At 38.0% G+C, this 24,622-nt stretch overlaps 3 protein-coding genes and 1 long non-coding RNA gene across 6 annotated transcripts; 3 read left to right on the forward strand and 1 right to left on the reverse strand.

Moving 5' to 3' along the window:
* Positions 1–12,249: 12,249 nt before the first annotated feature.
* LOC139197254 (uncharacterized) lies at positions 12,250–14,194 on the reverse strand. The gene is made up of 3 exons (XR_011582492.1): positions 14,088–14,194; positions 12,673–13,528; positions 12,250–12,545 (listed from the first exon to the last, which is right to left on the reverse strand). It is a non-coding gene; the product is annotated as an uncharacterized lncRNA (long non-coding RNA).
* A 1,134-nt stretch (positions 14,195–15,328) lies between these two features.
* LOC103437130 (cullin-1-like) lies at positions 15,329–17,764 on the forward strand. 3 transcript variants are annotated; one of them, XM_017332657.3, is made up of 3 exons: positions 15,425–15,633; positions 15,723–15,834; positions 16,571–17,764. In XM_017332657.3, exon 3 carries the CDS (start codon positions 16,579–16,581, stop codon positions 17,536–17,538), a length of 960 nt encoding a protein of 319 aa, XP_017188146.3. In that variant the 5' UTR covers positions 15,425–15,633; positions 15,723–15,834; positions 16,571–16,578; the 3' UTR covers positions 17,539–17,764. The 3 variants fall into 3 exon arrangements, with proteins under 3 accessions (XP_017188145.3, XP_017188146.3, XP_070679530.1); XM_017332656.3 differs by lacking the exon at positions 15,723–15,834 and having other exon boundaries at positions 15,329–15,633; XM_070823429.1 differs by lacking the exon at positions 15,723–15,834 and having other exon boundaries at positions 15,433–15,633; positions 16,554–17,764.
* A 1,032-nt stretch (positions 17,765–18,796) lies between these two features.
* LOC139196761 (cullin-1-like) lies at positions 18,797–19,558 on the forward strand. Its single transcript, XM_070823102.1, has 2 exons — positions 18,797–18,862; positions 18,944–19,558. Exons 1-2 carry the CDS (start codon positions 18,797–18,799, stop codon positions 19,556–19,558), a joined length of 681 nt encoding a protein of 226 aa, XP_070679203.1.
* Positions 19,559–21,627: 2,069 nt separating this feature from the next.
* Positions 21,628–24,170, forward strand: LOC103437129 (RING-H2 finger protein ATL22-like). The gene is made up of 2 exons (XM_008375582.4): positions 21,628–22,421; positions 23,845–24,170. Exons 1-2 carry the CDS (start codon positions 21,815–21,817, stop codon positions 24,024–24,026), a joined length of 789 nt encoding a protein of 262 aa, XP_008373804.1. The 5' UTR covers positions 21,628–21,814; the 3' UTR covers positions 24,027–24,170.
* Positions 24,171–24,622: the final 452 nt, after the last annotated feature.

The following is a 24,622-nucleotide window of genomic DNA, read 5'->3' on the forward strand; positions in this document are numbered from 1 at the left end:
CATCCTTAATCAACATACAAGAATCAGTTTTGAAGAAAACAGTTAATTGAATTGCATTCACAACTTATCAAATCACAATTGGAAGAAATCAATTCATATCTCAAGGATGTTCATGGCTTCGAACTTCCCTTTAGCTAAGTAAGGGTTTAGCTCCAAATGTTCACAAAACAAAGATACATAAATTTAGACATTGAAAACAAAAGATTGAAAACACCTAAGAATGATCCAACAATCCAAACTTGAATGCAAGCTCCAAGGGTCCTCCTTCTTCTCTTTGTTGCGGCACAAGGTATGGGTAAAGGTTTGAGTGGTGGTTTGTATGGGAGAATGGTTGAAAGTATGTATGGTGGTGAATGGGTGAGATGATGGATGCAGCAAAGATGTTTGTGTATGGATTTCTGGTTGTGAGAATGGTGGTGAAAGGTGTGTATGGAAGTGAATGAATGATGAATGCCCAATGACTGTTACACACACTTACTTAAATAGCAAAATATGTCAAAACACTAATGAAATACAACTAGGGTGCGGCAAAAAAACCAAGGGAAAGAAAGTAATGATTGTAGAAGGATTTTTAACTCTAAATCAAATCAGAAATCCAAGGAAAAGGTTAAGGGGACAAGGAAGGGGACACAAGGCAAGGGAAAGGGAAAGGTATGACACAATAGTGAAAGTGAAAGTTGTGGTAGAAATCTAGAAGAAAGGGGAAGGAGTGCACATATAGGGAAAAAAAGGGAGTGGAATGACAAGGAAAAGGGAAGGAAAGGCAAAAGGTTAAGGTTGCAAGGAATGAGACAGGATGTGTACACGGCAAGGAAGGTGAAAGGTGGTGGAATGGTTCAGCAAGGGGACAATGAAGGGGACAAGGGTGGTGTGTAAGGCAAGGAAGGGGAAAGTGATAAAATGGTGTAGCAATGAGCCAATGAAGGGGACAAGAATGGTGTGCACAGCAAGGAAGGTGAAAGGTGGTGTGACACCCCTTTGTGGCTGAGATTAAGGCTTCTAGAATCCTTTATTTAGTGTCCTAATATCTTTAGGAACCCTCCTTGTGGCTAGAACTTAGTTGGATTAGGATTAAGAAAGGTTAAATCAAAATAAGGTAACTTGACTCATGTTTCTTCTTTTCTTGCTAAGCTCTTTATCTTCTTTAAATTAATTCTTCTTTCTCTTTAACACATTCCTAGCCTCTTTCCATAAAATCTACAGAAAAATTTTAAACTGCATTGAAGAAGTGCAAAATGGCTCAGATTGCATGGACTAAATATGCAATTTTTTCTTTTTCAATGAAACAATATTAATGATCTATGTGGCTCAAAGTAAAAAAAAATGTATGTATTTGTTCTCACGTATGGTGCGGAATGAGAAACTTTTTATTGTGACCGAAACACAAGTAGGACACCACGTGTTTTTATACAAGTAGTGAGAAATTTTATTTTTTAAGTTATTATTTTTTAGGAAATTTAGCCATAAATTAATAAAAAAATTACTAATTAACCATATATCATCAATGCAGAGGTTTTCTTTTGGACTTAATCAATGGACTATTTACATTATTTTGGTATAAGTCAATAAAGAAAGCCGAAGTTACTATAAGCCATTACAAAATTACGTTTTTGCCTAACAACTCTCCCTTTATTTGCACAAAGAAGCCTTCCGTTCAACTGATGAACTATCACGCGAAGAAGCCTCACATTCAATAGAAGACAATCGCACCAGAGCTTCAATGGCGGCGAAATTTTTTCTTCAATTTTAACTGCAACTTTAATCAAGATACTTGGTTGATGCATACGATTCCAAATCTTCTAAGATTTTCAGTTTTCTGCTGTGTTTGGAGATCAACCATATTTGGTGTTTGGTAAATTGAGGTATGTGTTTTTTTTCCCAATTATGTTCTATGCATTCAATTGTTTCTGCGTTTTCTCTTTGTTTATTTGCATTGAATTGATGTAGTTTTGTGATTTTGTACTAAATTTGAATTTAAATTTTTCAAAATTTGGCTTTGCCTATGGTTGTGGATATGATTTGATAATTTGTTGCTCTGAAATTTAAGCTTCTTCGAAATCTCAGTTAATTATAGCTTTGATGTTCGTTGGGTAGAGTTTTGGTGTTTGTTTGATTGTGTTTGAGTGTTAGTGGCATCTTTTCAATTTCATAGGAACTTCATTGCAGTGTCTATTTATGTTTTGTGTTAGTGATTTCAGTCCTTTGGTTTTTGTTTTAGGATAATGGAGCTTTGTGTGATTGCAAAGTGTACATACAAAATGGAAAATTTGTTTTTTCCAGTTTCACGTAGTTCTTTATATGTTGACGTTTGCAAAGTGATTCGTTTGAGGTTTAAGGAGTTGTATACGAGAAGTTTCATGCTGAGGTATTCGCTGTTGAATTATTCTAATTGTGTATTAGAAAATGAGAATGAGTTTGATATAATGTTGGCATGTTTGACAATAGCAAAGGCAAAATCAATTGATATATTGGTAAAGGATGTTAGTGTGTAGTGAAGTTTTGTCAATGGGTAATGATCTAGTACAATGGAACGACAATAGTTCTTTATCTTGTGCTACAAGTTCAAGTTGCAAAGATCGCAAAAACTTCTTGGGAAGGTCAAAGACAGCTAGTAGCAAGGCTTTGTTGTCTAATAAATGGTTGCATTATATTCATCACGTTGGGCAAAAATTTGAGGATGGGGTAGAACATTTTCGCATAATTGTGTAAGTATGCTCTTGAGGCAGGTTTAGTTTTGTATATTTGAACAATGACAAAAGTCGCGTCATTGATGTGTATTTCATCATAAAATTCAAATGTTAATAATTGAAAACTGCAATGCATTTAAAACTTAACATAAAAATTAAGAAACTTCATTCCAGTTGTTGTTTACTTACATTTTCATCCTTGCTACCCTCATCCTCATCACCCTCCTCATTCTCGTCACCCTAATCCTCTTCACCATCATTATTTGTTGCACTAGCAAAATTTTCATCCTTCACATCATCGTGATTTCCATAATCATAACCTTCCACATCATCACAATCATTAATCTCACTTTGTGCTTCGAAAAATGGTTGCACCATGAAAGTTATTGTGTTATAATATGTATGATTGTAGATATGTAAATTTCGTTGCATACAAATGATGCATCACAAGGCTCCACATGGCATTTGACTCATCATAAATGGACAAGTCATCAATGACATGTCTCACAAATCAAGCAAAGGAAGTGTAAAACATTCCCAAAATTCGGCACAAGGGAGGAAATCCCCCTTAAAATCGGCAAGGGGCCCAAAATCTCTCAAAATCGGAAAGAAAGCCAAAGCATCTTTACAAAACAAGCAAGAATTAAAGATTGCTCACAAAGTAGGCAACAAGGCTTATAAATTTCGGCCAATATGAAGAAGGTGGCTAAAATTAAGACACAAAAAATTCCTAAATTCTCCCATGGACGAATCATGACACAAATCAAAGCCAAATCCATCCAAAGGCAAGCTTTGAAAGTCTATAAATACAAGGACCCAAGACACACAAAGGGGCCGAAAATCCTACATTTAGAAGAACCTTTGCACAAGTCTTTGAAGACTAATACACTGCCAAAGCTCTCTTCGAATAACTCATAACCAAAGCCAGAGCTTTCTTTCTACCAAAAGCCGAAGTACTCCCTTAAAGAATCAACAAGCACTTGTGCCGATTCTTTCAAGACTTTGTTTCAAGCTCAAAACTTGGAACGACGTTCGATTCAAGATCAAGTCGTCAAGGCCCTTGAATCAACAAAATCTCACATCTACACCATCTTTGTCACAGGTTTGAGGTGAAGACCATCCACGCGTTGTTTTAAAGCTCAAAACTTGAAGCAATCGTTCAATCGTTAGTCCAAGATCAAGTCATCACGACCCTTGGATCAACAACATATGCATCTACATCAAATTTGAAGACTGAATCAGGGGAAAATTGCAAACAGAGATTGTAACCCTACAAATTCAAATCAATACAAATCTACTTTGTACACGTGTTCTTGTTTCATTCGTTACAGAATTTTCATGTTTACAAATTTGGCATGCCTAGTGAGACTTCTCGGCCTCTCATCTCTGTCTTCAAATCCATAAAAAACACACATGGTATCAAGAAAGGATCAAGTTGTTCCCGCAATCAACTCGAAGAACAAGAACATCCTGGTGGCACTTTGGGCATCACAACCCGAAGTAAGGCAAGAGCCTTCTCTGTAGTGCCTTCCACCCCTACATCAACTCTGCCGAATGAGCAAGAAAACCCGAGGCACGAGCCCTTGATCACCCTATCCTCGCTAAGAGCGCCAAGGGAAGAAAGCCCGAAAAGGTACTTCAAGTTGTTGAATTATGATGCCGACTCAAGTAGCTCATATCCTGTAGCCATGCAAGTTATGACTACTGATGCGATGTCCATCGAGGAGTAGCTGGCCCAAATGAACGAAGTAATTGGAAAGCTAACAAGGACTGTGGAGGAAAATGACTTAAAGATTTCTACACTCGTCAATTGTCTGGAGGGGCAGCACGATGATAAAGCTGGCCCAAAGGTTGATCCATAAAAGGAGGAAACTGATAAGAAATTGGAGCCTCTGGTGGAGAAAGCTGAGGAGAAGCTAGATGTGGACTGAGCTACGACGTTCATGGGATCTCTCTCTATCCAACAACTGCAAGAGATGTACATAAGCACAATCAATGCACATTACGAAGGAAGCTCGCATGACTCCGTGCTGTATTCAAAGCCTTACTCTAAGAAGATTGACGCCTTGAGGATGCCAAGGGGTTATCAACCGCCAAAATTCGTACAATTCGATGGAAAGGGGAATCATAAACAACATATTACCCATTTCATCGAAACTTGCAACAATGTTGGGATGGAGGGAGACTATCTCGTTAAGCAGTTCATGCACTCGCTAAAAGGTATCGTTTTTTACAGGTACACCGACCTCGAGCCCAATCCTCAACCGCTTCTACATCACCCGTCACATTGTAACCAGCTAGAGCTAATAAGTATGAAGCAGTGGAAAGATGAACTTGTCGTCAACTACATCAACAGATGGCTTTCATTAAGTTTGGATTGCAAAGATCAGCTTCCTGAAACCTCCGTCATTAAGATGTTTGTTCAAGGCATGCACTGAAGGCTACATTACATTCTCTAAGGCATAAAACCAAGAACATTTGAGGAGCTGGCAACTTAATCCCACAACATGGAGCTGAGTATCACCAATCATGGGAAAAATGAGCCAATCACCAACTTCAAAAAGGATAAAGTGTTTGCCCCAAAGGTAGACATGATTGGAAAAAGCCCGCCAAGGAAGCTTTTGCCATCCATACTACCCCCATCAAGACCTCATCCACGCCCATCAAGATCTCCTCTGAAAACAAAACAAAGGAGATGAAGATAAGTGAGCCTTCTCACATCCAAGATAGGTACAAAAACACCTTGAGAAAGCTAGAGCAGAAGACGTGGCTGCAATGCTAGATGACTTGTTAGAAAAAAGGTGATTAAGTTACCTGAATGCAATCGCCCTGAATAGATGAATCGCGTTAACGATCCTAGGTATTGCAAATACCATCGTATCGTAAGTCATCATGTGGGTAAGTGCTTCGTCCTTAAAGAGCTCATCATGAAGCTAGCACAACAAAAGCAAATCGAGCTTGACCTTGAAGACACGTCCGTAACACTTATTACTACAATTACGTTTGGATACTTCAATCTCATGCCTCTCCAAATGACATCTGACCACTCTCGTCCATGCTCAAGCAACACGGCACCTTCTGCACAACCATCGCTAGGGGCAAACGACCAAAATGCACCTACCAACGATGAAGAAAGGTGGACATTGGTGACCTACAAAAAGACAAAGAAGCCAAGACCACAAGCCACATGGCTAAAAGTGGAACAAAGGAAAAAACACCGCTGCCCCAACAGTATGAAGCCCAAAAGAAATGTAAAAGCTGTTAAGCCAACGTATGCTGGGGAACCTATGGAGCAAGAGGCATGCATTCTTATCTCTTTACATGAGTACTTCCTAAATGATTTCTTCCAACAGTGCACTACCGCTACCTATCACATGGTTGAAGTGGAGATAGAAGAGCCCTCAAAAAGCAAAGTTATCGCCATCGAGGAAGAGAATACCCTCACGCCCAAAGAAAGCATGCTGGCACACTTTAGCATCGAGTAATCGCTACGATTGCCCAAGGATAAGCGAAGAGCACTAGTAGCGGTCTTGGTGAGTCCCGACGACCATGAGGTGCAAGAAAGCAATGATGAAGGCTTGAAGCTTAGGCCACATGAATATGCCACATGCTGTGTCGTCCATGATCCAATCAACTTCATCGACAAAGACTTGCTGCTAGGTCAAAGCCTCACAACCGTTCTCTCTTAGTCTCTGGGTATGTGAGAGAAAACAAAATCAACTGCATGTTTGTGGTTGGTGGATCGGCCATAAACATCATACCAAAGTCAACAATGACCACAATCAGTATCAAGGTGGATGAACTATCCCGAAGTAGCCTCTTAATCCAAGCTTTTAACCAAGAAAGACAAAGAGCGATGGGCATGATCGGAGTGGAGATGACCATTGGCGAACTCAAATCAAGCACGCTATTCCATTTGATTGATGCAAGAACTTCCTACAACTTGTTCTTAGGAAGGCCTTAGATCCATGAGAATGGAGTAGTACAATCTACCATTCATCAATGCTTAAAGTTCTACCAAGAATGAGTAAAGGTGATACAAGACGACACCAAGACGTTCACCGAAGCCGAATCACACTTCGCGGATGCCAAGTTCTATATGGATGAGGACATGGTACCCAAAGCTTTTCCAAATGAGATCAAATCTACTAGCAAAGCCACACCTAAAAAGAAGAAGATGAAAACAGTGCCTAAGAAGCAAGAAGTGGAAGTCGTGCCATCTTTATGCAAAGACGATGATAAGCCTGCCAAGCCCGCAATAATCAAAAGAAGTGTGACACCCCCAAAAAGATCAAACACACCAGTTTTCCAATACATCCCAATGTCGAGAAGAAAGAATGGGCAATCCCAGTTCAAAACTAGAACAAGCAAAGCCGACACATAGCTATACAAGGATAATGTAAAGCTACTCAAGACAAATGTGGTTTTACTTTTGACACAGCTAGGCAATACTAAAGTTTCAAAACCACCGCAAGGTTTCGTAAAACCCTTGCCAAAAGGGGCAGAACCAAGCACTCTTCCAACCAAAAGGACCAAAGAAGGTTTCGACCCAAACGCCTACAAACTCATGTCAAAGGCTGGGTACGATTTTGCCTCCTCTTCAAATCTTGGAAATAAGGTATCAAACACCGTCAACGACAAAGAACGTGACCTCACCGAGACTTAAAAGAAGTTGAAGGAGCATGGTTACGGAGTTGACAAAAATAAAGCTGAACTTGGCTTCACACCAAATACACCCGTGAAGATTCAAGAAAAGCGAAAAATGCTGGCGCTAACACATCAGCGTAAACATTAAATAGGATCAAGATAAGCCTAAGCCCACCCCTCGAACGTCAGTTTTCGATAGGCTAAATCGTTCAAAACCTAAAATTCTAACACTTGATCCTATTGATGGTCAAGACCAAACCTTCGTCTTCAAAAGGCTTAACACGCCAACACCCCAAAGTACTTTTTTAAAAGGTTGTTAAAACCTAAGAAACAAAGCAACATAGCTAGCGCTCCTCTACGACGGTCGACCTTGGAAAGACTTGAAAAAACCAAGCAGCCTTGGAGGATGAAGACAACGCCAAAAGAAGAAAAGCTCGACTGTCTAGGAAAAGAAGTCGACATTCAAAGCTCAATTCCTTCAAGGATGAAACGCCAAGCAACCTTGGAAGTTGACAAAAAAGGATAACTAAAGGTAAAGAGGTGCATCATCATCCACACTGGCCAATCTTCATGCCAACAAGCCCAAAAAGACGGCACTGAAGAGGATGTGCAAGACATCTTCCACTTCACAATCCAAGAAGACAAAGAATGTAAGGCATCACCACAGCTCGTGAATCACATCACTGCTGCATCACCACAACTTGTGAATGGGAGGCAAGCCACGGGTGATGATCTTAAGGAGCTCAACTTAGGCAGAAGCAAGGAACCGAAGCCTATCTTCGTAAGTGCACGACTAAGTGCGGATGAGATCAAGGAATACTACCAACTGCTCTTGGAATACCAAGACTTCTTTGCTTGGACCTACAATAAAATGCCCAGCCTTGACCGTGCATCGTCTTGCAATCAAACCCAGAACATGACCAATCAAGCAAACTCAAAGACGATATCGATCTGAGCTCATCCCATAAATTGGGGTCGAGATTGACAAGCTAATTGAAGCAGACTTCATTCGAGGGATGCAATACCCTAAATGGATCTCTAACATCATCATTGTCCTTAAGAAATCTAGACAAATACTTGTTTGCATAGACTTCTGAGACCTCAACGATGCTTGCCTGAATGATGACTTTCCCTTGCCAATCATCAAAATCATAGTGGACGCGACCACTGGCCACGAGGCACTACCATTCATAGACGGCTCTTATGGGTACAATCAAATCCGCATTGCTCCCGAAGACGAGGAGCTAACACCCTTCTGCACTCCAAAAGGTATCTACTGCTATAAGTTAATGCCTTTTGGCTTGAAAAACACTGGGGCTACATATCAACGTGCAATGTAGAAGATCTTCAACAACATGCTACATAAAAATGTAGAATGTTACGTAAGCAACGTAGTTGTCAAGACCAAGAAGATATCCGATCACTTGAAGGATTTACGAATGTTGTTCGACAAACTACGGCACTACAACCTCAAGATAAACTCGTTGAAGTGTGCATTCGGCATCACCTCTGGGAAGTTTCTCAGCTTCATTGTCAAGCACCGTAGCATTTAAGTAGACCAATCGAAGATTAAAGCCATTCAAAGAATGTCCGAGCCAAGGAATCTACACAAGTTGAAAAGTTTACAAGGACGGCTAGCGTTCATCAGGTGCTTTATCTCTAACCTTGTTGGACGTTGTTAACCCTTCAGTCAACTCTTGAAGAATGACGTTTCATTCATATAGGATGACATCTATCGCAATACCTTTAAGAGCATAAAAAGGTACTTGGTAAGCCCACCTATCTTAGAAGCTCCCGTGCCTGGAAAGCCGTTCATCCTATACATTGCCACATAAGAAGGTTCCATTGGAGCACTCTTGGCATAAGAAAATGAAGACCAAAAGGAAATAGCACTCTACTACCTAAGTAGAACTTTCATTAGTGCCAAGCTTAACTACTCACCAATCGAGAAGATGTGCCTTGCCCTAGTCTTTGTCGTCCAAAAGCTAAGACACTACATGCATGCTTACATTATCCACTTGGTTGCTAAAGCTGACCCAATCAAGTACGTTATGTCCAAACCTGTTCTGATAGGACGACTAGCTAAATGGTCGTTGCTTCTCAATCAATATGAGATTATCTATGTCCCAGCTAAAGTCGTCAAGGGATAAGCCCTAGCAGATTTCCTTGCCGACCATCCAATCCTAGCCGATTGGAAAATCACAAATGACTTGTTTGATGAAGAAGTGTTCTACATCGACATCTTCCCGACATGGACAATGTTCTTTGAAAGATCCGCACGAATGGACGGAGCAAGGGCAGGAGTAGTTTTCATGTCACCACAAAGACAAGTACTAGCCTACCAAGCACTGATCATTAGACTCCAAATGGCAATCGACATGGAAATCACAAAGCTAGAAGTGTATGGCAACTCCAAGCTCATAATTAATCAACTCTTGACTAAATATGAAGTGAGGAAGGATGATCTTGTACCATACTTTTGGCTAGCAACTCAACTACTACAAAAGTTTGAGGCCGTAATGCTAGAACATGTGCCAAGAAAAGAAAATCAAATGGAAAACGCTCTTGCTAACCTAGCCTCAAATAGGGCACTAAGAGAAAATGAAGTTGCGGACGTGCTAGTTTGCCAAAGATGGGTGATCCTACTCGTCACTAAAATGCTACTAGATGATACAAATATCATTTTAGTATTTCTAATCGACGTTGAAAAGTAGAGACAACCACTGATTAACTACTTAGAGCATGGACAACTTCCAGACGACCATAGACACTGAACTGAAATACGTCAACGAGCACCTCGCTTCCTCTACTACAAAGAAACACTTTACCGACACTCTTTTGAATAAGTACTTCTGAGATGCCTAGGTGAGGAAGAAGCCAATCAAGCCATGGAAGAAGCACACTCAGACGTATGTAGAACATATCAGTCTAAACCAAAGCTACATTTCCAGCTCAAAAGAATGAGTTACTACTGGCCAAGCATGGCGAAGGATTGCCTGGAGTACACCAAAAGGTGCCAAGCCTGCCAATTCCATGCCAACTTCATACATCAATCGCCTAAGCCATTACATTCTACGGTTGCTTCATGGCCATTTGATGCATGGGGATTAAACGTCGTGGGACCAATCACACCAAAATCATCTGCTGGAGAAGCCTACATCCTAGCCGCAATGGAGTACTTTTCCAAGTGGGCTGAAGCAGTACCCCTAAGGAAAGTCAAGAAGGAAAATGTCATCCATTTCATCAAAGAGCATATCATTCATCGATTTGGTGTGCATCGCTACATCATCACCAACAACAAAAAATAGTTCTCCAACCGACTCATGGACGAGCTCTGCGATAAATACAAATTTAAGCAGCATAAGTCTTCCATGTATCATGCTCCAGCCAACAGTCACATGGAAGCATTCAACAAAATGTTGTGCAACCTCCTAAAGAAGGTAATCGGCCGAACAAAAAGAAACTGGCATGAAAGAATAAGCGAAGCATTTTGGGCATATAGGACGACATGTGGAACTCATACCCAAGCTACGCCTTATTCTCTCATATATAGTGTGGAAGATGTCCTACCACTCGAAAGTCAAATCCCTTCACTAAGGATGGCTATACAAGAAGGCTTGACTGAAGAGGAAAATGCAAAGTTATGACTTCAAGAGTTAGAAGCAGTCGATGAAAGGAGGCTCGAAACTCAACAACATTTGGAATGCCATCAAGTATGGCTATCCAAGGCATTCAGCAAGAAAGTCCGCCCAAGTTCTTTCCAAACTGGAGATCTTATCTTGGTATTACGAAGGCCTATCGTCACAACTCACAAAACAAAAAGCAAGATCACATCAAAGTGGGATGGACCTTACGTAATAGGTCTACACCAACGACGCCTACTTAATCATGGTGGAAGATAGCTTGAAGATTGGCCCCATCAACGGCAGTTTCTTAAAACGCTACTACCCCTAAACCAAACAAACAATGCTCCTTGTTAGCTCGAGCTTAAAAGGTAACACTCAATGCTCCATGTTCGCACAAGCTTAAAAGGTGACACCCAATGCTCCTCGCCTACATGAGCCTAAACTGCACACAGCACAAAGCTCATCGCCTACATGAGCCTAAACTGCACGGCACAATGCTCCTTGTTCACACGAGCTTAAAAGGCAACACACAATGCTCCTTGTTCGTACTAGCTTAAAAGGCGACACCCAACGCTCCTTGTTCGTATTCACATTGCAGGACTTCAAAACACGTTTCCTACATGTGACAAGCACATGCCTACAGCGCGCCTTGAAGTGGGGGCATTTGTAAACATGTAAATTTCATTAAATACAAATGATGCATCACAAGGCTCCTCGGGGCATATGACTCATCACAAATGGACAATTCATCAATGACATGTGGCACAAATCATGCAAAGGAAGTGTAAAACATTCCCAAAATTCGGCAAAAGGGAGAAAATCCCCCTTAAAATCGAGAAAGGGCCCAAAATCTCTCAAAACCGGAAAGAAAGCCAAAGCATCTTCACAAAACAAGCAAGAATTAAAGATTGCTCACAAAGTAAGCAACAAGGCTTATAAATTTTGGCCAATATGAAGAAGGTAGTTGAAGCTTTCTTTCGACCAAAAGTCGAAGCACTCCCTTGAAGAATCAACAAGCCCTTGTGCTGATTCTTTTAAGACTTTGTTGCAAGCTCAAAACTTGTAACGACGTTCAATTAAAGATCAAGTCGTCAAGGCCCTTGAATCAACGAAATCTCACATCTACACCACATTTGCCATAGCTTTGACGTGAAGACCATCCACGTGTTGTTTTCAAGCTCAAAACTTGAAACAATCGTTCAATCGTTCGTTCGAGATCAAGTCATCGCGACCCTTAGATCAACAACCTACACATCTACATCAAATTTGAAGACTGGATCAAAGGAAAATTGTAAACAGAGATTGTAACCCTATAAATTCAAATCAATACAAATCTACTTTGTACACGTGTTCTCATTTTATTCGTTACAGAATTTTCATGTTTACAATGATCAAAAGTAAAACATGTGTATAATGCTATGAGTATGTTTATACCTCAATATTTTGAACATTCCCTAATTGGTTGAATTTGATGTGCAGCTCTTGAAGGCTCCATTTTGTCATTATTGGTGTGGAGTTCTCCTTCCCAATCATTGGTTGTATGAGAGTAGTTCTATCACAGAGTAGTTCTATCACACAACAGAAACTGCATAAAAATAATGAAATACATGTTAAGTTAAAAGCTAATTTTTATACTATTAAAACATCAATCCAAAAAGTAATAAAAACAAAAAATTAAAATAAAAATGAATATAAAAAATTGTTGGACTCACTGGAAGTATAATGATGCAACCACAGATTGATCCCATTGGTTTATTTTTAGTTTCTTTCGCCTTAGCATGTTCAACCAATGAAGTGTTGATGTAGCTACAAACAAATTGAGCCCATGAATATTTAGATAACTCCTCTAACTTCTCGCAATACTCCACAATTTTCGAGTTTAGTGTGCTAGTAAAGTTGCTGAAAAGCATCGTGAGGCATAACTCAAGAAGGATTAACATACCACATCCTTGTCGTAGTCAACAACTTCAGACTCTTCTTCACTCATTTCTTTTCCTTTTCCTTTTGCTTAAATTGAATTCTTTAGAGGTGGATTTGTAGCCCATGCAATTGCTTTTCAAAGTCCATTATCAAGTCTCACTTTCGATATTTTCCATTTACCAAAATACCTTTGTCGGAAAGTTGAGTTGAACGTTGGCCCTATCATTTAGGCATCTTTCCTTCATTTGGTAGCCCCAAAACCTTCGTCATTTATTTGGAGGTTATTTTGATACTTTGTTTCCCAAAGTTGAATGACTTGGTTTGATGGTTACTTTCACCATTTCGTTCAAGTCGAAGTCCGACTTGACTATGTCATCCTTGCTCACATGTCCCTCGTAGAATGGCTTTATTAAGGGCCAAAATGGAGTTTTCTTTGGCAAGTCAATTTTCTTACTATTGAGGATGCCTTTCACCTCTTGAACAATTGTGTTGAAGGCATTCATGTTGCACCTAAACTACGCATGGTCCGGGTGCTTAGCTTTTCGATCACATGCCTTTCTGTTTTCTTGCCCTTTTGCTTTCGTTTTTTAAGTACTGCCTTTCGCTTGTCTATGTATCCCTTTAACTATTTTTGGGGACATGTTTCAACTGTAAAAGAAAAAAAAAATATGCAGTTTCTATAAGCGATATTAATACTGTATGTATGAATCCATTAATGTAAAAGCATACAACATGAATTAGACACTACAACGAAGTGCCTAAATTCACGAACAAGAAACAGACACTATGTTGCAGTGTCTGAATCCACAAACATATTTGAATCTCAATGCACAATCATAGAACAAGAAACAAACACTACAACAAAGTGTCTGAATCCACATCCTATTTGAATCTCAATGCACAATCACAGAACAGGAATCCACAAAATTTAGAATTTGAAATGGAACACATAACCTAAGAAAAAGAGAACGGAAAGAGGGAATTAAACTAAACGACATAACCACCATGAATAAACATACACAAAGCCAACAAATATGCCGAAACAAACTAAATTTGTTATATGCCCATACCAATTTTAATATCCAAACAAGCTCAAATTCAAAACCAAAAGGTATAGTGTGCAAAATTACATCAAAGCTCTCAAAAACACAATTCAAATAACCTAAAACGTAAAAATTGAAGAACAAGAAGAAAATAGGAAAATTACCTTGAACGTGATTTCTCAGTCGCAAGTGTGAATTGTTCGTTGGAATCAGTGCAAATGCGAATTGTTCGTCGGAATTTATGGATGCTGTGCGATTTAAAACGAGGGAGATGGAAAGGTTTGGTGTTTTAAATGATAATGGCATCATTTGTAATTTTAATTTGATTGAGGTGCTTTAATGCATCTTAAAGTCTCATTGACCTATTTATAATTCCAATAAATTTGATTGACCTATTGTTAGTATCATAACTTTTAATTGATTTTATACAAAATCACCCATAATTTTTTAACACACATATATCACCATTTGTATAGTGACATATGGTGTACCACCCCGTGTTCCAGTCACGTTGAAAAATCTCTCGATAAAGAACATATCTCATCATACTTAATATTAAAATATGAATTAGGGTGAGGGTGGGCCTGGAAATGAGTGATTATGTTAAGTTAATAGTTTTGACGAGTGAAGTGAACTTGTGATTTGCTGCTTAATTGCTCTAATTATGTGCTTAGTTACAACCGAAGTTACATAATTTTCTCTTCAAAAAGGGAACCTGGTGATGATTTTGTCACGTCAGTCCACTTTTTGGGGGTTAAGAAGACTAAGAGAGGCATTTCAGCCTCTTTCTAGCCACTATCTTCTGATTCACCAGCATCATGATGAATTTCCAGCTATTGTTACTCGTTTGAAAAGTACTTTTAAATGACTGAAAATGCCTTTACATAAAAAAACACTTTTGCATGATTAACTTGTATTTTTATTATGGATTGGTTTCTAAATCTTTTTTCAAAAAACGATTTCAATCATTTAAAAGCGCTTTTAAAGAAAATGTTTTTGGATTTCAAAAGTACAGTGTTTTTACATGACTAACTTGCATTTTTTCTAATGACGTTTTCAGTCACTTAAGACTGCAATTTGAGAAAATGTCTTTGAAGTGCTTTTTCCGAGATTAATATATTTTTACTAACAATTGATCTAAAACACTTTTTCTAAAAGAGCTTTCACTCATTTAAAAGCACTTTCAGAGAGAATATTTTTGAATTTTAGAAGCACTTTAGGTGCTTAAGCACCGGTTTGCACATAATTGATGTTTCTTGTAGGAAGCAGTTCAAGTGTTTTTTTCAAGATTAACTTGCATTTTTATTAAAAATTATTTTCTAAAACATTTTTTTATAAAAACAATAGAACTTTTCAAACGAGTGTAACCCCCACTACATACACATACGAACAATGGGACTTAACTGAAACAAACAGAAAACCACGAGGACTTAATGGTAATAATGAAAAGCCCCAAATCCTAATTTCTCTGTATATTACAATGGGGGTTTGAGTCTTCACCAAAACCCTCCCTGCGCGTATCCTCTAGCTCCAGCTCTCATGGCGTTTGGCAATCTGCCTGCTATGAAATGAGCTTCCGGATTCCGCTTTTAGTTTCCCACTTGATTTACAGTTATCTCTTTAAATTACTTTTACCGTAGACCAATATTTTTACCAAGTTGAAGTGAGAAGAAAAGCAAACCTAAATTTTCACCGGCGAACCAGTTAAAGGTAAATTCCATTTTTCTATGCTGCTTGTTCTTAATTTCTGTTATTTAACTTTTTTAATTTTTAGTTATTTTTCTTTTTTAATTTTTTAGGAATTACTATCGTGGATAAAATTGAGTGAACAGAAATCGATTGGATTTTGGAACATCTATTTGGAGAAGCAGAAAGTTAGAGAGAAGAGGATTATTTGCTCAATTTCCGAAAGTATAGAATTATCTAATTTCAAGATAAAACACTTTTTCATAAAAGGATCAATGCATAATACAAAGAAAGAAAAACTCGAAAAATGTCGTGGTTAAGGTGTAATGAGAATTGTAGGAAACTAGAGGGGTACAGATGCCGATTTCTGTAATGTTTCCAAGTGTGCATCTTGTATTGCTACTGAGTATAGTCCAACACCCTTTTGAGTCTTAAAGTCACTATCATCATCCGTTACATTCTGTATATGTCGAAAATCGAAATGGAGGGGAGCTTTCGGTTGGGTTCTGTTGTATGTATGCTGTTTATATTTCATGTTCATTATGTTTCCCCCGGCTAGGTGTTCTTGCTTTATTTTAGTAAGTCTCCCTCGTATCATCGAGGTTACAGGAAAAAGGAATGTTATTGGATTCAGACTTAACATGTTAGCTTGTGGTTGTTGTGAATTTGATGTGCCTTATATAAACGTAGGACATATGCATGAGTTTGGGCTCAGGTCAGTTAAATCCTTCAATGAAATCACTATTTATTGTTCTTAGTGCCTATTTGACGGCCCTAAAATCTCATACTAATTATTTACCTTTTAAACTTGTTTTCTCGCTAGTTATTTCTTTTATCGAAGAGTCTGATAGAAATTCCAAATTGTAAATTTTAGCCACTCAAGGTCTCTAGCTTGATACAAAATCTCTATGTTTATGTTTTTTTTTTTTTTAAAATACTTGGAGGATATTAATTTTTTCAGGGACAACAATGGGTTACCAATTTATCGAGTGGGAGCAAGGTTGGGACTATATACAGCAGGGGATCTCAAAGATGAACAGGATTGTACAAGGATCATCAGAACATCAGTTCACCTCAGAAGAATATATGAAGCTTTACACAACCATCTATAACATGTCTATTCAGCAACCTCCTCATAATTATTCTCGGCAGCTTTATGAAAAGTATCGGGAGACATTTGAGGAATACATTTCTTCAACAGTGCTTCCCTCTCTTCTGGAGAAGCATCATGAGTTTATGTTGCAGGAGTTTGTCAGAAGTTGGGGAAATTATAAAGTTATGTTTAGGTGGCTGTCACACGTCTTTCGTTTTTCTGATGACCACTGCATCACTCAGAATCAGACATCACTTCCTGGGCCAAACGAAGTTGCACTTAATTGCTTCCGTAATTTGGTTTATCAGAAGGTAAATGCTGATGTGAGATATTATGTACTTGGCCTTATTGATAAAGAACGCGAGGGAGAGAAAATTGACAGAGCACTACTGAAGAATGTGATAAATATATATGTTGAAATTGGAATGGGAGAATTGGATGTGTATGAAAGGGACTTCGAAGAATACATGCTCATTCAGACTCGCGAGTACTATTGCCACAAAACATCAAGTTGGATTTTGGAGTACTCTTATACGGATTACATGTTGAAGGCTGAAGAATGCTTGAGAAGGGAGAAGGATAGAGTTTCTTATTACCTGCTTCCAAGCAGTGAGAAGAAGCTAATGGAGACAGTGAAACATTGGTTGGTAGTGATTCATGCAAATCAACTGATTGAGAAGAAGCATTCTGAATCTGGATGTGCTTTGCTTACAATTGAAAATTTGGAGGAGCTTTCTAGGAGATTTATTGCTAGTGTGGCACTGGAACAGCAAGTTCCTGCTGAAGGTTCGACTATTGTTCAACAGGCTGAAGATGCTGCAATGATTGAGGAGTGAGATGAGTCGCACTACAACAATTGAACGATAAAAAATGGTAACAAAGTGTAGTTATCATGAGTTTTACTTTTGGATATGCTGCGAATTATGTGCAGCTATTTTGAAATCCTTGAGTTTAACTACCTTGGTGCCATTTGTGTCTTGGAAATGTTGCCCTTGTGGCATTTAAATGGATATATTTCTAACAATAGAACTCATAGTTGATAAATTCGATGCCGTTAACTTATGTCTTAGCTTTGCAAACCTGTATTCAAGCATCAAGTTGTAGTTAAAACTAATTAAATCTCATCAAAGCGTCAACGTTTAGGTTAAACTTATGCTTAGTTTGTGTACTTGTTCAAGGATTTTTGTATTTTACAGGGAACTGATTTATAATTTTTTGGTTTGATGTGTACAATATTGGTCTCCTGCTGAATCTGCAGGGTTTTTTTTTTTTTTAAGCATCGTCTGGCTATCAGAATTTATGTCGCCAAGGCCTCGATGTATGTTGAAAGACGAAATGAAAAATTTGTATTCAACTTGAAGGCAGAAGGTGGATTACTCATTGCCTCTACCTTCGTTGTATCTTGAATTTTGTGAGTTATTCAATCCATTCCATTTCTATGCACCAAACGATCCCTAACTTTCTTACTGACGACAACTTCGACAACTCCAAACCCTAATTTGTGAAATATTACAAATTCTACGATAATATCTCGGGTATGCCTCCACAAGTCACAATCATTCTTCCCATAAAATTAATTTATTGACTACAAACTACACTAGATAATTATAATTTCGAAGGATGAAAGTCAACATAGTTTACAAGAGGAAGTGATGACTTGTGAGAATGATAATCAAGCAGTATTTTAAACTAATTTAATTAACGTGAAGGTAGGTTCAAATTTGCGTGCATTTTAGACACTAGTGTCAATTTTGTATCTAATTCACAAGACATCCAATTCTTTATATCTAATTCACATATATTTCAAAGAATTCCCCAGATTAAGAGGATTTAGCTTCCTCTGCGTCCGAGTTCTATAGCGACTTCTTTGACAGTATGGTTGAAGGAAAAGTCCACGTTGATCATTTAGGTTACGTTCATTGGTTATTCTTCTCGTTTCAATCCCGTTCATATGTGTTTTCTGCACTTGTTCGTATCTAGAAATTGAAATTAGGATTATAATGCCTAACAATGTTTCCGTTACAGTTTGGACGTTATATATTGAATATTTCCATTCACAACAATGGCAACCAAAATAATGGAGTGGGCTGAAGGATGGATCTATATGCAGCAGGGAGTTACAAAGCTAACGACGATTTTAGAAGGATTACCGGAGACTCAGTTCACACCTGAAGAGTATATGATGCTTTACACAACTATCCATACATTGTGCATTCAAAAACTCCTTACGATTATTCGCAGCAGCTTTATGAAAAATATCGGGAGACATTGGACGAATACATTACTTCAACTGTTTTGCCCTCTCTAAGAGAGAAGCAGGATGACATTTTATTGCAGGAATTTGTCAAACGTTGGGAAAACAATAAAATTATGGTTAGGTGGCTTGAGCGCTTCTTTCATTATCTTGATTGCTACTTCATCGCTCGGAGGTCACTTCCTCCGCTACATCAAGTTGGGATGAACTACTTCCGCGATTTGGTTTACCGGGAGGTAAATGCGGATGTGAGAGTTGCTGTAATTCGTGTTATTGGAACAGAATGCGAGGGGGAGGAAATCAACAGAGAAGTATTGAAGAATGTGATAAATGTGTGTGTAGAATTTGGAATGGGAAAGATGGATCCTTATAGAGAGGACTTTGAAGAATACTATTCTCGTAAAGCATCAAGTTGGATCACGGAGGACAATTACTCGGATTACATGTCGAAAGTAGAGGAAAGCGTGAAAATGGAGAAGGATCGAGTTTCTCATTACCTGCAATCGAGCAGTGAGAAGAAGCTGGTGGAAAAAGTGCAACATGAGTTGGTGGTGGTTTATGCAACTCAACTGATCGAAAAGGAGCATTTTGCAGGTTCTTGATCTAGTTCTTGTGCTTTTGTGGCATACTATGTGCAGTGATCTGTATTGTACATGCCATTTTACTCGTTTGATCATGGTAAAGATTTGTGCTAAATACCAGTTTAACTCTTGGATTGCTGTAAATTATGTGAAACTCTTTCAATCAAAAACATGAAAGTGAATAAAATGGAAGATATTATGAAATTACACTTTGCACCCATTTTTCATCCGTTAACATCAAGTCAATGCTATTTCTTACACGGCACTTGATGAGCCTACGTTTTGCTTACATGAACGTCGGAATGATACCACATCAGTCATTATTTATTTTTATCTGTATCTCCAAGCTTGCGATTTTCATCTAGCAACAAAAAAAAAGGGTTCTTATTTGTTTTCCATGTGGCATTTGTTAATCAATTTGACATCGACGTGACTTCATACAAGCAAAATATTGGCCAACTGGATGCCATGTCGGAAATACAATGTTAACTTGATGGTTACTAAGGCTAACTCCAACCGAAATGGCTAAACATAACCCTCTCCCGCATTATAGTCCTACAAATAATTATTTTTAAATAAACAGTGTTAAACCATATTCATATACCAACTCCAACCGAAGGGGCTAAACATAGCCCCCTCGATAATTTATTAGTTTTAACTTTTTATTTTAAATTTATTGGTTAATTTAATTAAACTACCATTTGATGTTTTCAAATCTAGTCGTTAAGTTTGAATCAATTATTACAACTGAGGAGTTGAGTCACAGAAAAATCGCTAAGAGAAGGGCTACATTTGGTTAGCTTAATGCCCATTTGGATAAATAATAGTCTGATGGACTCCATATAATTATAGCCCAGTCATTGATTGGAGATGAGGTTTTTGACAAATCAAACCTTTTTTTTTTTTTTTTGCTCTAAACCTTTAGCCCTGTTCATTGGAGATGACCTAAACTAATAGATAGGGATAGGCAAAATACCCATGGATTTGGGTAACCACGGTTATCCGCCCATTTAAAGCTCACAGTTATGGTTATGGGTAACCGTTTAGATGAACAAAAGGTTATGGGTATAACGGTTTATCCGTGAAATTTAAATTGAGGGTTATGGGTATTACCCACAGTTATAACCGGTATCCATCGGTTATGGTTATTACCCGCGTTTATAACGCATATCCATTTACCAATTTCATTTAATATATGTAAAATTAAAAATAAAATAAAATAAAAACCCTAAATTTTCAATCTCTTCGCCAAACTCAGAGTCTCAAACGCCCCATCCCCCGCTTATCTCTCCCTCCTTGCTGCCCTCTCTCTCATCTCCGAACCGATCCCGAAAGTTTCGGCTTGCGATTCGGCCACATCTTTAAAAGTGTTCAGTAATCCCGAACCAACCGAATATTATAATATATATATATATATATAACATAGGCATATATAAAATTAGAAGGCATACATGATACTGAAGCAGTAAACAAAATGTTAAAAAGGATTTTGGGTTTAATACAGCTCTTCCAAGCAACTCTGCCCTCTCTCTCGCTTCTGTCGCCCTCTTCTGATTCCTCGCATCATACAATTCATACCTATCCAAACTATCTTTCAAAGACTGAGACTATAACGGTCTTTAATTGTCAAAAAACGAAAATTATGACAAATTTTTCTTTTGTAATTTTCAAGTTGTTAAGAAAAAAACATGTAGAGGGTGAAAAAAAAGGGTAAAAAAGGATAAACGGGTTTAAAAGGGGTAAACAGTTATGGTTAAATGGGTATACGGTTATGGGTATGGTTAACCGTTTATAAACGGTTATAAGTATGTGTATAACCGTTTATATAATTACCCAACAGGTAAACGATTATGATAGTATAAACATAAACGGTTATGGGTAAATAACCGCGGTTATCCGCCATCCATAACCATTGTCCATCCTTACTAATAGATGACAATCCATCAGAAATGAGAAGGAAAGTGGTAGGAAAACTGAAAAATCAACCCCAACAAACACTCATTGACCTAAAGTTTGTTTAAACTTACAAGTCACCCAAGTAGGCAATTAACTAAGTTCTATAAGAAGCTTCATTGTCTGCGGGTCTTTCCAACTTGGCCTAGTCTCCACGGTATCTTTTTATTTATTTATAATTATTATTTTCTTGGGTCAAGGTCTTCCAGGGCGTCCACCTTAGCAGCTTGACTTTTTCATGGGCTTGGTCTTCCCAGTTTTTATGTTACCTTTGTTTCTATATATACATAATGCTCTGAGTACAGCATTTCTCATTGCCAAGCTATGCATGCCTTGATCTTCTTCATCCTTTTCTCCACTGCCATCTTTCTTGACACACAGGCATCCACTGAAAACTGCACAACTACTAAGTGCTCTCATGGCAAACCCGATATTAGGTTTCCTTTCCAAGTAAGAGGCCGGCACCCCCATCACTGTGGTCTCCCCGGTTTTGAAATCGACTGCAGCAACAACGCTTCCACAATTCACTTCCGATCTTATGGTGAACTGGGCATCAAATCCATCTCGTACGATGCCAGAAGACTAGATCTTCTCGACCCCAAGGGTTGCGTCCATGAAGTCTTTCTTAATCTCAATCTTTCCCTTACCCCGTTCCGATATTACTATGTTCTGAAAGAGTACTCGTATCTCAACTGTTCGGTTACGCTTTCGCCTTCTTTCTCTCAAGTTCCCTGCCTAAGTGGCTCCGGCTATCATGTTTACACTGTGGAGCCTTCCATGGCTGTGCCGAACTTTTGCCGGGTTGTGAAAACTGTTCCCATTCCCTTCGAGTACAGTCCTTATCTTTCTGACAATAGCTTCGGTCTTGGGTTAACTTGGGGCTCAGTTGGGAATCAAGAAACAGGATGTTTCACCATGGCACATGTTAAAGGTAAATTCCATTTTCCTTTATTTTCTTCTCCTTTCTTTTCTTTTTCTTCTACTTTTTTCAGTTATTTTCTTTTCCTTTATAATGCTTTATTTATGTTATGGACGAAATTTAAAGTGCAAATAAGAAGAATATTGTTTAACTTGTAAAACCAGATATACCAACCATAAGGTTTCTCATAGGGACTATGTAACTATTTGTAGAGAAAAAAGTTATAAATCTAACCAGGTTGATGCTACATAATATTACAGTCTAGTAATATTTCTCTTGACAATAAATTTCAAGAATGAAAAGTTCACAATCAATTTATAGTGATATATCAACTAAGGTGACCCATAATAGGTAAAGTAGCTTATAACATGTGTGGATTATGTGTATACAAACTCTACAGTGAATAATAGTAGGGGTTACTATTCACATACCCTTATTTACTTCTCACACACCCTTTATTAATTTATATCTTTTTATTGTCATCAATTGATTCGATCCGACGGTCGAAAATTAAAAGAATGTGTGAAAAGTAAAAAGCGATGTGTGCATCACATACCTAAATAGTAAATGGAATTATCTGAACAACATATGACTTAAGACTTAAGTTTTACCAAAACAAAATTCTGAGATGTTTAAAGGGCAAAATAAAGAAAGAAAAGTGTGGGGCAGTAGGGACTAGGGAGAATTATCTAATAGAAGATTCCAAACTGTGGAGCTTTGTCCCTCACTTAGAAAGTTATTTCATATGTTGTCAAGAAAATGCTCCATCTCCAACTTGTTGCGTATTCCTTGGCTTTCTGTGTTCAAAAATAATTATCTTAAAGTGATTAGTCAATAAGTTAATTTTAATTTAATAAATAAACTAAGACTTAGAGCCGGCTAGTCAAACAAAAGAATTTTTCTATCCAATTGTTTAGCCCCCTCCAACTACCTTATCACGATATGTGTCATGTATTTAAAGAAATTGAGGTTTTTCTATAAAATCAATTAACAATATGAAGAGTAACTTAATTGCTCATAAACACTTACGAAATCTCTCTTTTTTCCGATGCAAGATGGATACTGTCAACAATATTACTCTTTATTCCAATCTAAATTGCACGTGTAGGCGTGACTTCTACTTAGCCCTGAAGCTTAGGACTTCCAAGTATTTTAGACAATCAAAAGCGATGATTAAATAAACTTTTTAATACACTATATTGCATTTTTTTGGGTCATAAAAGCACTCCTTAGTGCTTTCTGGAGGAGCACTTAACATGTCTAGTATTTTTAGGAAAAGCACCAAACAGATGTGCTTTTTCATGAAGCATTTGGATTCTTAGTGAAGATTTCAACATGTTTATAATATAAGCGTATATGAATAGAAGTGCCTCCTATAAAAGTCATTCTAGTTGGAGATATAGCCTCTTACACTTGTGGTTTTTTATGTGTGCAGTGGCGTGTATTGCCATTTTAATTTTGGTGCTGGCAGTGCTGGCAAGAATAAGCATGCATCGGTCCAACAAAACACAATGTCGGAGAGAAGGGGACGATCGAATTCAGGTTGAGAAACTACTCGGAGACTACAAAAGCCTGAAGCTTGAAAGGTGTGAAATAAGGCAACTCTACTCAGTCTGAAACAGTTTTGGTCGACATTAGAATCATGATGAAGCACCATAAAATGCAAGTTATGAAATGAAAAACTGTAACTTTTCAGATTTTGATGCATCTTTTTTCACCTGTTTTAGTAGCAATTTTTAATAATAATCCATGTTTGAAGCAGCGACCACATATTTGTACAGTTTGGGTAGTGGATTTTTTATTTTTTTTTATTTTTTTAATTTTTTATTGGATGAAAATGATGATTTATATTAAATAAAATAAAGGATTACAACCCAAACAGAGAAAACTTGGCTCTTGAAAATTGGGTGGGCTAGACTACACACCAGGACTTAGAGCAAATGGAAGGAGCCAAGCCCCCGATAGAACGGCCCCTATCCCCTTAAAAACGCGAACCAAAAAAACCCAATTTTTTCTTCAAACAAGAAGAAAAAGAAAACCCAATTTGTAGTGTATAAATACGATTCATCTAACAATTAATTAGCGACCAATACAAGAAAAACGGGCTGTACATTTTTTACTAATGAACTTTTCCTTCATCGATTCAAAGCCAAACACAAAAGGTTTGACCCTCCTTAAGTCGACCAGTTTCTCCTTATACTATGATGGAATTT

The sequence above is a fragment of the Malus domestica genome, chromosome 06 (assembly GCF_042453785.1).
Source record: "Malus domestica chromosome 06, GDT2T_hap1".
NCBI lineage: Eukaryota > Viridiplantae > Streptophyta > Magnoliopsida > Rosales > Rosaceae > Malus > Malus domestica.